General features: G+C 47.3%; 1 protein-coding gene across 1 annotated transcript; it reads right to left on the bottom strand.

Moving 5' to 3' along the window:
- Positions 1 to 5753: 5753 nt before the first annotated feature.
- LOC111636066 lies at positions 5754 to 9642 on the bottom strand. The gene is made up of 3 exons (XM_023381226.1): positions 9073 to 9642; positions 7188 to 7469; positions 5754 to 6826 (listed from the first exon to the last, which is right to left on the bottom strand). Exons 1-3 carry the CDS (start codon positions 9113 to 9115, stop codon positions 5850 to 5852), a joined length of 1302 nt encoding a protein of 433 aa, XP_023236994.1. The 5' UTR covers positions 9116 to 9642; the 3' UTR covers positions 5754 to 5849.
- Positions 9643 to 12556: the final 2914 nt, after the last annotated feature.

Here is a 12556-nt window from a genome sequence, read left to right as displayed (position 1 = left end):
CTCGTCGATTACGCGGGCGTATGACGTAGAAGGCGCGTTACATTGTATATCGCGCTCATTGCGCGGGAGTCTAGACCCCGGTGGCTTTTAGCCGAGCCAGAGAAATTCTGGAAAAGTCTTTCCGCGCGCGTGCGGATACCACCAATATTCGATACGGCCAGTCCGTAAAATCTCGCCATCTAGGATTACGTCTAGATGGCTGGTCTGGCTGGGCCAAGATAATTCCTTCCGTCTTGTCTCGCCCGGAGTCGAAAGTTAGCTAGTATCGCTTTCCCCGGTCATCGATTTTATCCGGAATGCCGTCGCATTTATTTCCTAAGTTGGCTGTCGATTGCGCGGTCGCCCGGATAAGAACGTCGTCGGCGTAAGCTGTGGCGACATCTTTTCCCAAGTTTCGGGAAGGAATGTGTAGGGTAACAGTGGCCCACCCCCGGTGACTCGGCATTCGAAACTGTTGTTATCGGGAACCGGTACAAAAAGCCAGTACCGGCTGGCTTCCGTCGTAAGCGGGCCTTCTTCTAAGGGATTTTTCCTTACTACGCCAATATCGGTTTTCTTTTGGCCGAGCCAATAAATCCTAGGTTAATAAGCCGTTGTAAAAGACATACGTGTAAAATTCGGACAATAACGAATCGTATATCCGCGTAGCTATTTATTAATTTCAATCATCGTTCGATCTTAATGGTTAGACACGCGCAGCGCGCACCTAATATGATATAATTTACTATACGACAAGTGCGCCGTGGCCGTGGATTATAGTTTAAACAATAATATCGATGTGGTAGCCGCGTAAAGAACTTTGTCATTCAATCCTACTGATGTTTAGATCTAACATTAAGCAGGCAAACACGAACAGTAACAAAAAAAAAACTTTATTAGAAAAGGTTAGAACTGTCACAGACATCCTCGGGCGACACCCGGACAAAATCCAACGAACTTTCGCGCCTTTTCTTTTTTGACGTTGCCAGCCACCCTTGTTGGCAAGTGTTGCCAGACAGAGTTCGTGATCTTGGCAAGTGTTGCCAGACAGTGTTCAGGATCTCTGGCGCTGGCGGCCACAGAACTTATCTATCGTACTGTACAGTACAGTACATGTTCGATGCGAATGGCAAATCCTACCGACATTCCTTTCGCGGGCCGATTAAAATATAAGGTAAAATTAGCGAAAACCGGAATGGCAATTATAGAATATTTTTTCCGTTTCGAACGGGTTTTTTAACAGAAAATCTCTCCGTTCCGTTTTGTATAAGTTTCATCGTACGCTTTGTAATTTAGGTAAATATCGAGAGTGGCGGCAGCCAATCTTGCCGAATAAAAACCACCGACCGACTACGTATACGGGAACGGGAGTTGCCGATTTTCGGGGACCAATTTCTCTGTCCCGAAGTCTAAAGTAATTGCCAACATCTCGTTCGAGAGCTAATTGTTTTCTTAGGTAGCGCGCAAAATTTCGACATTTTCTATAAAGCGGTTGCCGAAATAAAAGCGCTAAAGAGCCGCATTTTCTTCTTTTTCTTCATCCGGCATTGCCGATAGAGAAAAACTATCCAGTCTGAAAGCTCAAACTTTAAACTTAAGCCTTTCTGGTTAAGAAGTAGGTCAAAGTTCACTGGGTTCCCGTAGACCGTTTCAGTTTTAGGGCTTTATTCTTCATTTATTTCCGATATCGCCAGAGCGTAATCCGGTTAAGTACAGCGATACATATATAAAATTACTCGTCCCGACTGACTGAATGACTGATTGATCGTGGCCCAGAGCAAACGGCCGAAGCTACAAGTGAAATTCGGTACGCAGTTAGGGTACGTCACGAAAACGCGCATTAAGAAGGGATTTTTCGAAATTACCCCGCGGGGGGAGAGGGAGAGGATTAAGGCTTAGCCGGAAGAACGGCTTTCGAAATTGATTCCCATACTTTCCCTTAAATTGATAACATTTCAGACATTGTCATAAATATTTTTATATATTTCGATTTTTTAACCAAATGTTCGAATCTTTTTAAATTATAGAACGATTGTAACCGTTCCAGAAAATTGATCAAATTGAAAATAGTTGGTTTGATTCTCGGCAATTGTCATCATTCTCGGCGGTAGGTGTTATATAACAATTACTACGGTGGTCGAAATACTGAATATAAATGGGGTTTGCTTGCAAAACCCCCGCGGGCCAAGCCGCGGGTAACAGCTATTACGTACATAATTACGGAGAGATAGTGTTCGAGCGATACGACGGCATTAGTGAAAATGGTAGGAACGGACGAAGAGACGACCGATAAAAAACCGACCAACACGATAATTAGCGCGAGAATAGAATAACACGTTCGGTAAAAATGTAAAAAGTTTTTAAAATAAAACGTCGTAACGGATGGCACCGAACGCGCTTTTAAACGTCGCCGGGAAAGTTAAGCGACTCGTTGCGGGACTTTTTACCGGGTTATTTAACAACTGGTACAGATATAAAACTGTAACGTATAGCGGAGTCGATCTTACTACGACGACCGACTCGTTCTTAGAGAATCGTAGTTCGTGGCCGAAGACGGAATACGGCCACGCCTCGTTTAATAACCCAATTTTTAACTCGACCGCGCCAAAGCCTACAAATCACTCCCAGCCGAAGATTTCGGCAAAGAGTTCTTCGGAACCTACCTTTTCGGCACGAGAAATTCAAGCGCATTAATTAAAGGCAAACCGTAGACACTTGGTGGTCGTATCGTCGTACCGACTTAAAATGTACCGTACGTTTCGCCATACTTTTCACCAGGGCCGTGGAGTCGCGTAAAAATCTACCGACTCCGACCAGGGGCGGACTGGTTACCGAAAGAGACCCGGAAATTCTGACGTCATTACGTGACCTCGGAATAAAAGATTCGATAAATAGAGTTCTAATAAAGATAGAGCGTAGAAACTTTTTATTTCAAAGCTAAAAGACTCCTGACAAGGAGAGCCTACGGCTTTGGGGTAACGGATTTTGATGATCTTTGTTGTAGAGGTAGTACACCATGTGAGTGTACTACCTGTAAAATACTAAAGTGCAATACTCAAATATAATCGAGAAAATCGAACTTAAAGTTTTTTAGCACTTTATATATAAATTATACGTATTTCTATTCAAGCGTCTTGTGGCAGAGTGGTAACAAGTCAGATTCATAAGCCTGAGTTCTCGGGTTCGATTCTCGCGTATAATTTTTTTTTTTTAATTCATAAATACTTATAATGTATTTATTTATTTACTCATTCATTTATTTCTTATTATTTATTTATTTTAATTTAATTTCTACTATTCCAAGTCTAATATTTTTATACTTTTGTTGACAATAACNTCATCAAGCGAATCAACAACACCCAGGAAAATAGACCGTTACTAATTGACAACAACGAAAAATACAAAATGTGGAGAAAAACCATCAACATACTTATAACAAACAACCAAACTCAAGATAAAACTAGACCATCTGCTATTTATAATACCATTCACCATCAGTGGCCCAATCCCAACCTTAACGACACGTCGATAAAATGGGAAGACACATGGGCAAACATCTCACACCTACCTGCCGAATGGAAAGAAACATCGTGGAGAATCCTTAATAACATTGTAATGTCTAAAGACTTCTTACACACGTACCAACAAATGCGAAGTGCCAACTGTCCCCGATGCCACAGGATTGAAAACACTTTCCATATCTTTTTCGAGTGTCCAATAGCCACCCAGGTATGGAGTTGGGTGAACAAAATCTTTAAGACCAGACTCAATTGGGACTGCATCAAACACCACTACAATTTTCCTGTCAAACAACAGAATAAGTACTGCATAAACTGGATGGTTGCACTGACCAAAAGAATGCTATGGAAGGCAAGATGCATCTTCATATTTGAAAACAAGAGATGGAATGCGACACTAATTGCAAACAAAATCCGCGATGAGGCCGCCCTTAAAATTAAAGCTGACCACCACTACTTCAACGAAAAAGATTTCAACAGTTTCTACAAAGGCACGGTCGATGTCATCTTCAAGTGCATAAATGATAAGTTTGTCCTTAATGATGAGTGGAATTAACTACTCACTGACGTCAGTTTCTTGTCAATATATTACCGCCCAGTTGCTCGTCAAGTCATCCATCAGCAAGGAGAGTGATTGCTACTTATAACAAAGACTTTTTCGGTATCTTAACACTAGATAAATGTATATCTTCGGACCGTTTGCTGTAACCTATGTGTCATCCTCTAGATTTACTGCAATGTATCTGTAACTAAATTGTATTTGTATCACTCTGCCACAAGACGCTTGAATAGAAATACGTATAATTTATATATAAAGTGCTAAAAAACTTTAAGTTCGATTTTCTCGATTATATTTGAGTATTGCACTTTAGTATTTTACAGGTAGTACACTCACATGGTGTACTACCTCTACAACAAAGATCATCAAAATCCGTTACCCCAAAGCCGTAGGCTCTCCTTGTGAGTAATATATAAATACGTATTCGATAATTTTAACTTTTCTGGCCGTTATATATAACAGAGGACATATAACAAAGTGTAGCGCTGGGTCAAAAAATGACCTCTCCCAAATTTTTACATTTTTGGACTCGGAACACCTGGAAATTTCGAGTTAATTAAGCAAAAGATTCCAGGTTTTTTCTATACGCGTGGATGTTAGACTGTGGGGGGGGCACGATTTCGTTCACCCCGTTTGAAGCCTAATAATTCCTGTGGTCGGAATCGGAGTCGGATGGTTTACCACAAGAATTAGTTATTAAGCGTCAAAGTGATTGAACTAAATCGTGTCCCCATGCACATTCTAACATCTTAGGCGAGAACATTTTAACGGGTTTTACTGTACTATTATAAAATGACAAAAAAGCTTACTTTGAGGGTAGAGAGGAGTTTTATTTTTTTTTTTTAATTTTGAACGCTAATAACGAGTAAAATATTCATTAAGAGACATGACACGTGACCACTTTTATATCTTCACCCCGTCGACCTTTAATTAAGGTCCAAAATTTAATAGTATTATTAATGCCTCTTTATACGCCAACTACAGTGCCACGTTTCGTCTCTTAAACTTTACCCATTTTGAGATATCTCAGAACAGAAAATAAAGAAATTAAACAAATTAGACGCCAACACACAAACACAATTTTTCCCCTTTTATTCACTTTTTGAGGGGTTCGGGAGGTCTCCAAACGTGTAATTTGCAAAAAAAAAAAAAAACTTGGAGGGTGAAATTTGACACGATTCCAATACTTTTCCATTTTATATACATAAGAAGTTGGGAAGTAAAAAAGGAGTCGGAGGACTTTTTGACGACTGCGACTCCACAGCCCCGCTTTTCACGCTGGGAATACACGGCGCTAATTTTTCCTGGTTAATTGTCGAATTTGTTTCGTTCCGTTTTTAAATTTCCTTACGCCAACCGCTCGAAGTTTACGCTTTCCCCCGGTGAATGTTTGGCGTATCGAGTGAGGTTATAACGGAACGGAAACGTCGCAAACGCGGCGCCGGGTAAAACGAACGCGCTAAACACGTATATCCGGGACTCGAATACGTCTTTTTACGTCTTTGGAGAAAGCGGACGAGTGGCTATTTACGCCGAGAAACGTCGACAGAACGAGCGGTTATTTACGGTGACGCCGGGCTACAATTTGTTTAACCGCAAACGTCGTACTTTTCCCGTTAATTAGAGTTCGTCTAACCGCGTTCCGGAGAAGCTTTTTCCGTCGAATCGCCCGGAAACCGACAAATTAGAGGCCGAGATCTGTTTCAAACTTCGTCTTTATTGCGTACGAATAACGAGAGTAAGGAGTATTTTCCCACCGTCTTTCCGGAAGCGGGTCCTTTTCCGCCCCCCGGTCAGACCAGGCTGAGGGACAGGCGGTCCAACTGCTCCTGGATGGCGTCCTTGATCTTGTCGGACACGGCGTCGGCGATGGTCAGCTTGAGCCAGTTGGCCACCAGATTGACCAGGATCTCGGCCACCGAGTCCCACGTGCCCAGACCTTCCACCTCCACCCACACCTGGCCGATGCGGTCGATCTTCAGTCGGTCCACCTCCGGGCGGCTGCCGGCCGACCGATTCTGTCTCAACACCAGACCGGCCGAGATCGAGCGGACGGACAGGGCGGAGCGTCCGGAAAGGGCCAGGCCCAGGATCTCGGCCCGCCAACCGTAGGCCCCGGTCAGATTGCCGAAACCCACGTTGGCCTCCGCCGCCACTCCCGTCTCGTCGTAGACCAGGACCACGTCGCCCGTCCGTCGGAGGGTGGACAGGCCGCTCAATCGACCGTCCGACAGCCGGACGCTCCCTCCCGTCACCGGCAGGCGCGATGGCAGCCGGAAAGTGCGGGCCTCCAAGGGCAGGGGGTCCAGGCCTACGGACTTGAAACTCTCGGCCGCCTGCAGGAGGACGTCGTCGAAGAGGTTGGCCGTCCGCGGCCGGACCGCGTCCCCGGGCACCCGAGCCAGGTGGCGGTCCAGTTCCTCCTTCAGGCCCCGCTTCAGGTCGGCCAGCAGCGATCTCTCCACGTGCCGAAAGAGCAGGGAACTAAGCTGATTGAGCAGGGCGTTGGTGACTCCGCTGATCAGGGCCCCGCCCAGACGCTCGAAGTGCAGCTGGGTGCGGTTGGCCCGGGCCCCCACCTCCACCGACTCCACTCGCAGGTGGCCGGCGGCGGGGTGGCGACGCAGGAAGACGGAGGCGGTCATCTCCACTCGGCTGGCGTTCATCCACATTCGTCCCCCGCCGAAGACGGTGAAGAAGGTGACGGATCCCTTCAGGTCGTAGTCGCCCTCCAGTCGCAGCAGGCAACAAAGATCATCAAAATCCGTTACCCCAAAGCCGTAGGCTCTCCTTGTGAGTAATATATAAATACGTATTCGATAATTTTAACTTTTCTGGCCGTTATATATAACAGAGGACATATAACAAAGTGTAGCGCTGGGTCAAAAAATGACCTCTCCCAAATTTTTACATTTTTGGACTCGGAACACCTGGAAATTTCGAGTTAATTAAGCAAAAGATTCCAGGTTTTTTCTATACGCGTGGATGTTAGACTGTGGGGGGGGGCACGATTTCGTTCACCCCGTTTGAAGCCTAATAATTTCTGTGGTCGGAATCGGAGTCGGATGGTTTACCACAAGAATTAGTTATTAAGCGTCAAAGTGATTGAACTAAATCGTGTCCCCATGCACATTCTAATGTCAGGTAGGTGTGGGCCAGATTGAGGCGGATCTGACGGACGTCCACTTCGGACAGGCCGGACAGGGTGACGTTGCGAAAGCTGCCTTCCAGGGAGGAGAAGGCGCCCGAGTCGCTGATGTTGAAGTCGGGCACGGGGAAGGGATCGGCCAGGTAGCGACGGAGGAGCAGACTCAGGTCGACGCTGCCGTCCTCCCGGCGAGTACCGCCGATCAGTTCCTGGATTCGCAGCACCAGCGCCTGGTCCAATTGACCGGCCACCCTCTCCGGCCCACCTGCAAAGACAAAAGAGGGGTCATTCCCGGAAAGTAGCGGCGACGATACCTATTTAGTAGCCGGAAATAACGCGGGTAACCCGCCCCGTCCATCCGATAATCCTCCGAATCTTTAACTACGAAGTAAACGGTAGACGCGTCACACGTATTTCCGGTCGGTTGTAACCACCCTTTAGTACCGTAATTTTTAGGCCGCGTAGACGGTCAAACGAGATTAAATTAAGCGAAATTAGCGCTAACGGCTCTCTAGTCGTCCTATACCGTACCGTATTAGGTTTCATTTTAAATATAATTTTCTATAAACCGTGGCCAAGAAACTTGTCTGGCCTAATTTCGGATGGATATTCTACACCACGTTTATTACTCTCCCGGCCGTTGTACTTTTAATATTAAGATATTATTATTACCAGCAAATAACGAAATACGGTAGCGGATGGCGCCGGACGAAATTTATTATTATTAGGCTAATATAAAAGTTATCTCCTTAACGGTGGCGGTCGGGAAAGTTAAGCCACTATTTACGGTAAGAAAAGAAGGGACCGAAAAAGTGCCGCGGTATACCGAACGAAGGGTTGGGTTTCGGAAGTTAACGAAAGTATAGTATTGTTTTTCGTTACGATCGACATAAACGCGCGTTAATAACGGAAAACTTGTCGTCGGGTGGAGTGCCGAGATCCCGTCGTATCGGTAAATAAGTAATACTCCAGTGTTATTACGCTTATTTTAATCGTGTCTAAAAACATTTAAATAACCTTAATACGAAGATTAATCTATAAAAAGAAAACACGGTCACTTAAGGGCTAAACGACGACGACATCCGGTCGGGACGTCGAGGAAGAAAAAATCGTCCTACGGTTTCTCGTTACGGCGCAAAATAATTCGAAAATGTCGGTATTGCAAAATCCGCCAACCCATCCCGGACTTGGAATAAAAAACCAAGTTTACGCTTAAAGACTGCGAATTTTGTACGGAGGATCGGCAAAACGTGCGATACCGGCCTTACTCGAAATATTCCAGTCCGAGCAAATTTAAATTACGGATAACGAAAAACGTGGCACATTTGCGTTTCCGTTTCCGGTCTCGAACCGTCGGCCCACCCGGGAGGAAATCCCGGCCGCCCGGCAAAGGGTGGGGGAAAGCTTAGTCGGAACCAGATTAGAGGCGTCGGAGGGCGCCGGGGAAAGCCATTTAAGTCGAAACGGGGGTGGGATAGTAATTAACCCGGTTTAACGTCCGACGGGGACGAGTCGAACCGACCGACGAATTACCACTCCAGGGTACGGGCCACCGCCGCCGTAAACGTGGCGGGAATCCGCGCGGAACGACGGAAAATAAGGTACCGCCACCCGGGCGGGCAAATACGTAATTCCTAGCGCTACGGGGTAAACGCCACCGAAACCGTGGCAATTCCGCCGCGGTCTAGAAGTTTACCTACCCCGTCGGCACCCTCCCCGCCCGGTTTCTCGGACGAAAACGACGACCGCCGTCCTCCCCACTCTTTCGGGTGCGGAACCCCGGGCCGTTTTTCGCCCGCCGGCCTCGTCCCCTTCTTCCGGGGAAGTTTCCCAGCGAAATTTCGGAATGAGAGCGACGCGCTACTCACCGCCGAGGGCGCAGACCAGCAGCGCGATCCAGCACACGTTCATTTCTGACCCGCGGCCGACGCCAGGAGGCGACGGGACGGCCGGAGACGCCCGCCGGCCGCTAAGCGAAGATCGGCCGGTCGGGTGGGGGTACCCTTCCGCCCGTTTCCGTCGGTAACCTTCCCGAACGGCGTTTTCTCCGCTCTCCGCCGCCCACCTTCGGCCTCTTCCTTTCCGCAATTTCGGCCGGGCGCCGTCTTCCCTCCGCGGTAAAAGGTCGGGCCGTCCGTTAATTATCGGCTTCCCCGGACCGGGTCCGTTCCTTTAATCGCGCATTCCGTTCCGGAAATTCGGAGGGGGGCAAACCGGCAGTCTTCCGAGCTTCGTATCCCGCAATTGCCTGTTCCGGAAGCGGAAACCGGCAATAAACGAAAATACGGAGCTTTTGGCCTCGTTGGGTTTTGACACCCGGGCCCACCGAGAAGAACGGCCTAGGTAATAACCGGAGCGCCGCGCCTCCCCCAGTGGTATCCGAAAGACCGACGGAGCCGGGGTATTTTCCGTCTTCGGCCCCGGTCCGTAATTTCCCTTTTTACCGCGGAAAATGCCGAGACGACCCGTAACGGGCCCGATAGCCGGCCGGTGGCGAAAAACGAGGACGGAGGCCTTCCGCCTGTAAGCCCGGCGGTAAGGCCATTAATTGTCTTCGGTCCGACGCCGTGAGAGAGAAAAAAAGGACGGGACGAAGAGAAACCAACGAATTTTAATGAACGAAGAACGAAGAAGGAGCGGAGTTTAGTTGCAGTTGGTGGTCCAGGAGCAGGATCCGCCGGAGGAGGCCGCCTCGTACCACGAAGAGGGAATGCCCGATCTTCCGGAGGGCGGGTTCTGTAGAACGGAGTAGGGCTTGTCCCACAACTTGCACAGCGCTTCGCCCACCGAAGGCTCCAGTTCCTGCCAAAGACCAAAAAGAAAATTCCGTTAGGAGCTTTTCCACACCCCCAAACCCTTCTGTCGTCTGTACGATTATAACCGTTACGGAGCGCGTTAAGTCGGAACTTAAAGGCCGTTAATTTGTTCCCGTATTTACCGTTCTTCTTAACTTTTCCCTAGGACGAGGGGACCCCGCAGCCGCGTTAAAACCATGCCGGTCGATATGAAATATAAAACAGACGTACCGAGCATTAAGCGGTAACGTCTCACAAAAAGCCAAAACATTTTAAGAAGCAAAATATCGTAGGAAATCGTCGTTAACCGTGGCGTATAACGAACCAGTACTAACGTAGTATAAAATACTAAAAGCCGGATAAAACCATCGGACGACGGTCCACCAAAATACCAGGTAATAGACTACGAAAATACGTAGAATGATTAACGTTCCCGACCCACATCCGAGCAATTTATTGTAAGAATCTTCGGGTTACGAAATCCGTTACGTGGATACAGCAAAACCATTTATATATATTTCCGTTACGTGGATTTTAACCGGATTACGGGTTTCGGTCGGCCATCTCGACCAAATCTCCTCCGGTTTTACCGTATTTTTACCGCCACGGGCGTAAAACCGGCGCCCGGCCGCGGAGGTCCGAGGAAGCCGGACGGGCCGATAATTAAATAATGGCGGGGAGGTGTCGAGAACGATAATTAGCCGCGTCCGGGGGCCGGTAATCGATTTATTGCCCGCCGATTAGGCAATTAAATGCCATTAGCGGAGAAAAACAATTCCAGCCCAGGGCCGGCCGATACTTCCGATAACTTCTTACCGGCAGAGTCGGAAGCGGCAAAACCCTACGAATCCTCCGTAAAAATCGTCGGAGTAGACTACTGCCTTATCCGCCGGAAACCTACGTAAGAACCGGAACGTTTTCCTCCCGAAATGCCGCCAATAAAACTCGTCTCCCAATTAAAACGCACCGCTTTATAGACACTTCAGCAAAAGACGCCAAGCCGGCGGAAAGGGGGAAGGAATGGGGGAGAGGAGATAGAGAAAGGTAGAATCCTCCAAACGGCGTACGTAAGGTTACTTCACCCTCTACGTTTAGCACTGGCGCGGCGGCACTTTTTAGGCTGTCGGCCGTAGACCCCACTGTAGCCGACCCCGATAATCGAGTGCCGCCACATAAAGCTAAGAGTAAAGGATAGTGCCGAGTGGCTGTTAGTATGGACTTATTACTACTTGAAACAAAATGAAAACAACGCCGGCGCCAATCTTAATATTAACTTAACCGCGATAAAAAACCAAGACAACGACCACACAAAAGATACGGGACCGACGGAAGATAAACGAGCCAGATCTCAAAATTTTTATACACAAACCTAACCTAACCTACCGACGGAAGATAAACGAGCCAGATCTCAAAATTTTTATACACAAACCTAACCTAACCTACATCTAAACCTATCTAAAAACTTATCGCCAAGAACCTAAGCTATACTAACACCAAAGAAAACTAATCTAAATACTGTTTATAAAATTACTTGTCTGACTGACTGAGTGATTGATTCATCATCGCCCAGAGCAAAGCGCTGAACCTAGAGATGAAATTTAATACGGGGAGGGTACGTCGCGAAAACGCGCACTAAGAAGGGATTTTTCGAAACTCCCCCGCGGGAGGAGAGGGGAGGATTAAGGCTCAACCTGAGGAACGGCTTCTACTTTACTATTTTAGATGCGATGGTTTGCGTTTTTGCAGAAAATCCAATATATTTTTAGTCCACGTAAAAGTTCTCTAATTAATCTCGGAAGAGGGAGACCTCATTCTTGCATCCGGCTATTATCTAATTATCTTAATCTTCGCTATCGTCACTTTTTGCCCGAGCAACGCCGGGCTCGTCCGCTGGTAAGACATACTTAAACTACCGAAAACTAACGGGCAGCGAGAAAATAACGGCGGAAGCAAAGTCAAGAAAAAAAACTAATTGCCTTCCGTGCCACCGGAGTAAGTGCACTCCGAGGCCCCGCCGAAGGATATGAATGCCGGGTGATGGAACATTGTACGTGTTTGAATGAGTTGGAACATAGTACGTTGTTTGAATGTGTAAGGGGTGCGTGGCCGGATGCACCTTCCGGAATGTCAGCTCTCGTTAAGCTATCCCTAATGCCGTTCTACCTGTTGCGGAGAAAAACTAAGTGAAGCTGCGTTTGGTCCCGGAGAATACCACATTCGCAGTGTGAATTATCTGCGAGGTTAAATCTATGCAAATATTGCTTAAAGTTGCCGTGGCCGGTAAGTAATCGAGTGAGGATATAACTAGGATAAAAATGGCGAAGAGTCGCAGTCGTGTCGACCTTGGGGATGAAGGCGTGGGGAGCCTATCGTAGTGTCTGGTTGTCTTGCCAGAGAATGAAAATTTGATTCGTGACGTGATTGTTAATGTAAGAGGTAGGAATGAAGCCGAAAATACTAGTGACTGTAGGCTTGACGGCTTGTTTGGCCAAACAAGCCGCCAAGCCTACAGTCACTTGGTTAGCGATTAGTTGCAGAGAACCCCGCATGACCCGGA

The sequence above is a fragment of the Centruroides sculpturatus genome, unplaced genomic scaffold (genome assembly GCF_000671375.1).
Source record: "Centruroides sculpturatus isolate CEXI.00-Female unplaced genomic scaffold, Cexi_2.0 scaffold982, whole genome shotgun sequence".
NCBI lineage: Eukaryota > Metazoa > Arthropoda > Arachnida > Scorpiones > Buthidae > Centruroides > Centruroides sculpturatus.
The sequence above is the reverse complement of the archived record's forward strand: the minus strand, read 5'-3'. Positions and strand labels throughout refer to the sequence as shown.

Coding starts and splice junctions, on each gene's coding strand:
- LOC111636066 (XM_023381226.1), bottom strand. CDS start 9,115: ATGAACGTGTGCTGGATCGCGCTGCTGGTCTGCGCCCTCGGCG. Junction 7,470..9,072: donor GCTGGTCTGCGCCCTCGGCG/GTGAGTAGCGCG, acceptor TTGTCTTTGCAG/GTGGGCCGGAGAGGGTGGCC. Junction 6,827..7,187: donor CACCTACCTGACATTAGAAT/GTGCATGGGGAC, acceptor ACGGCTTTGGGG/TAACGGATTTTGATGATCTT.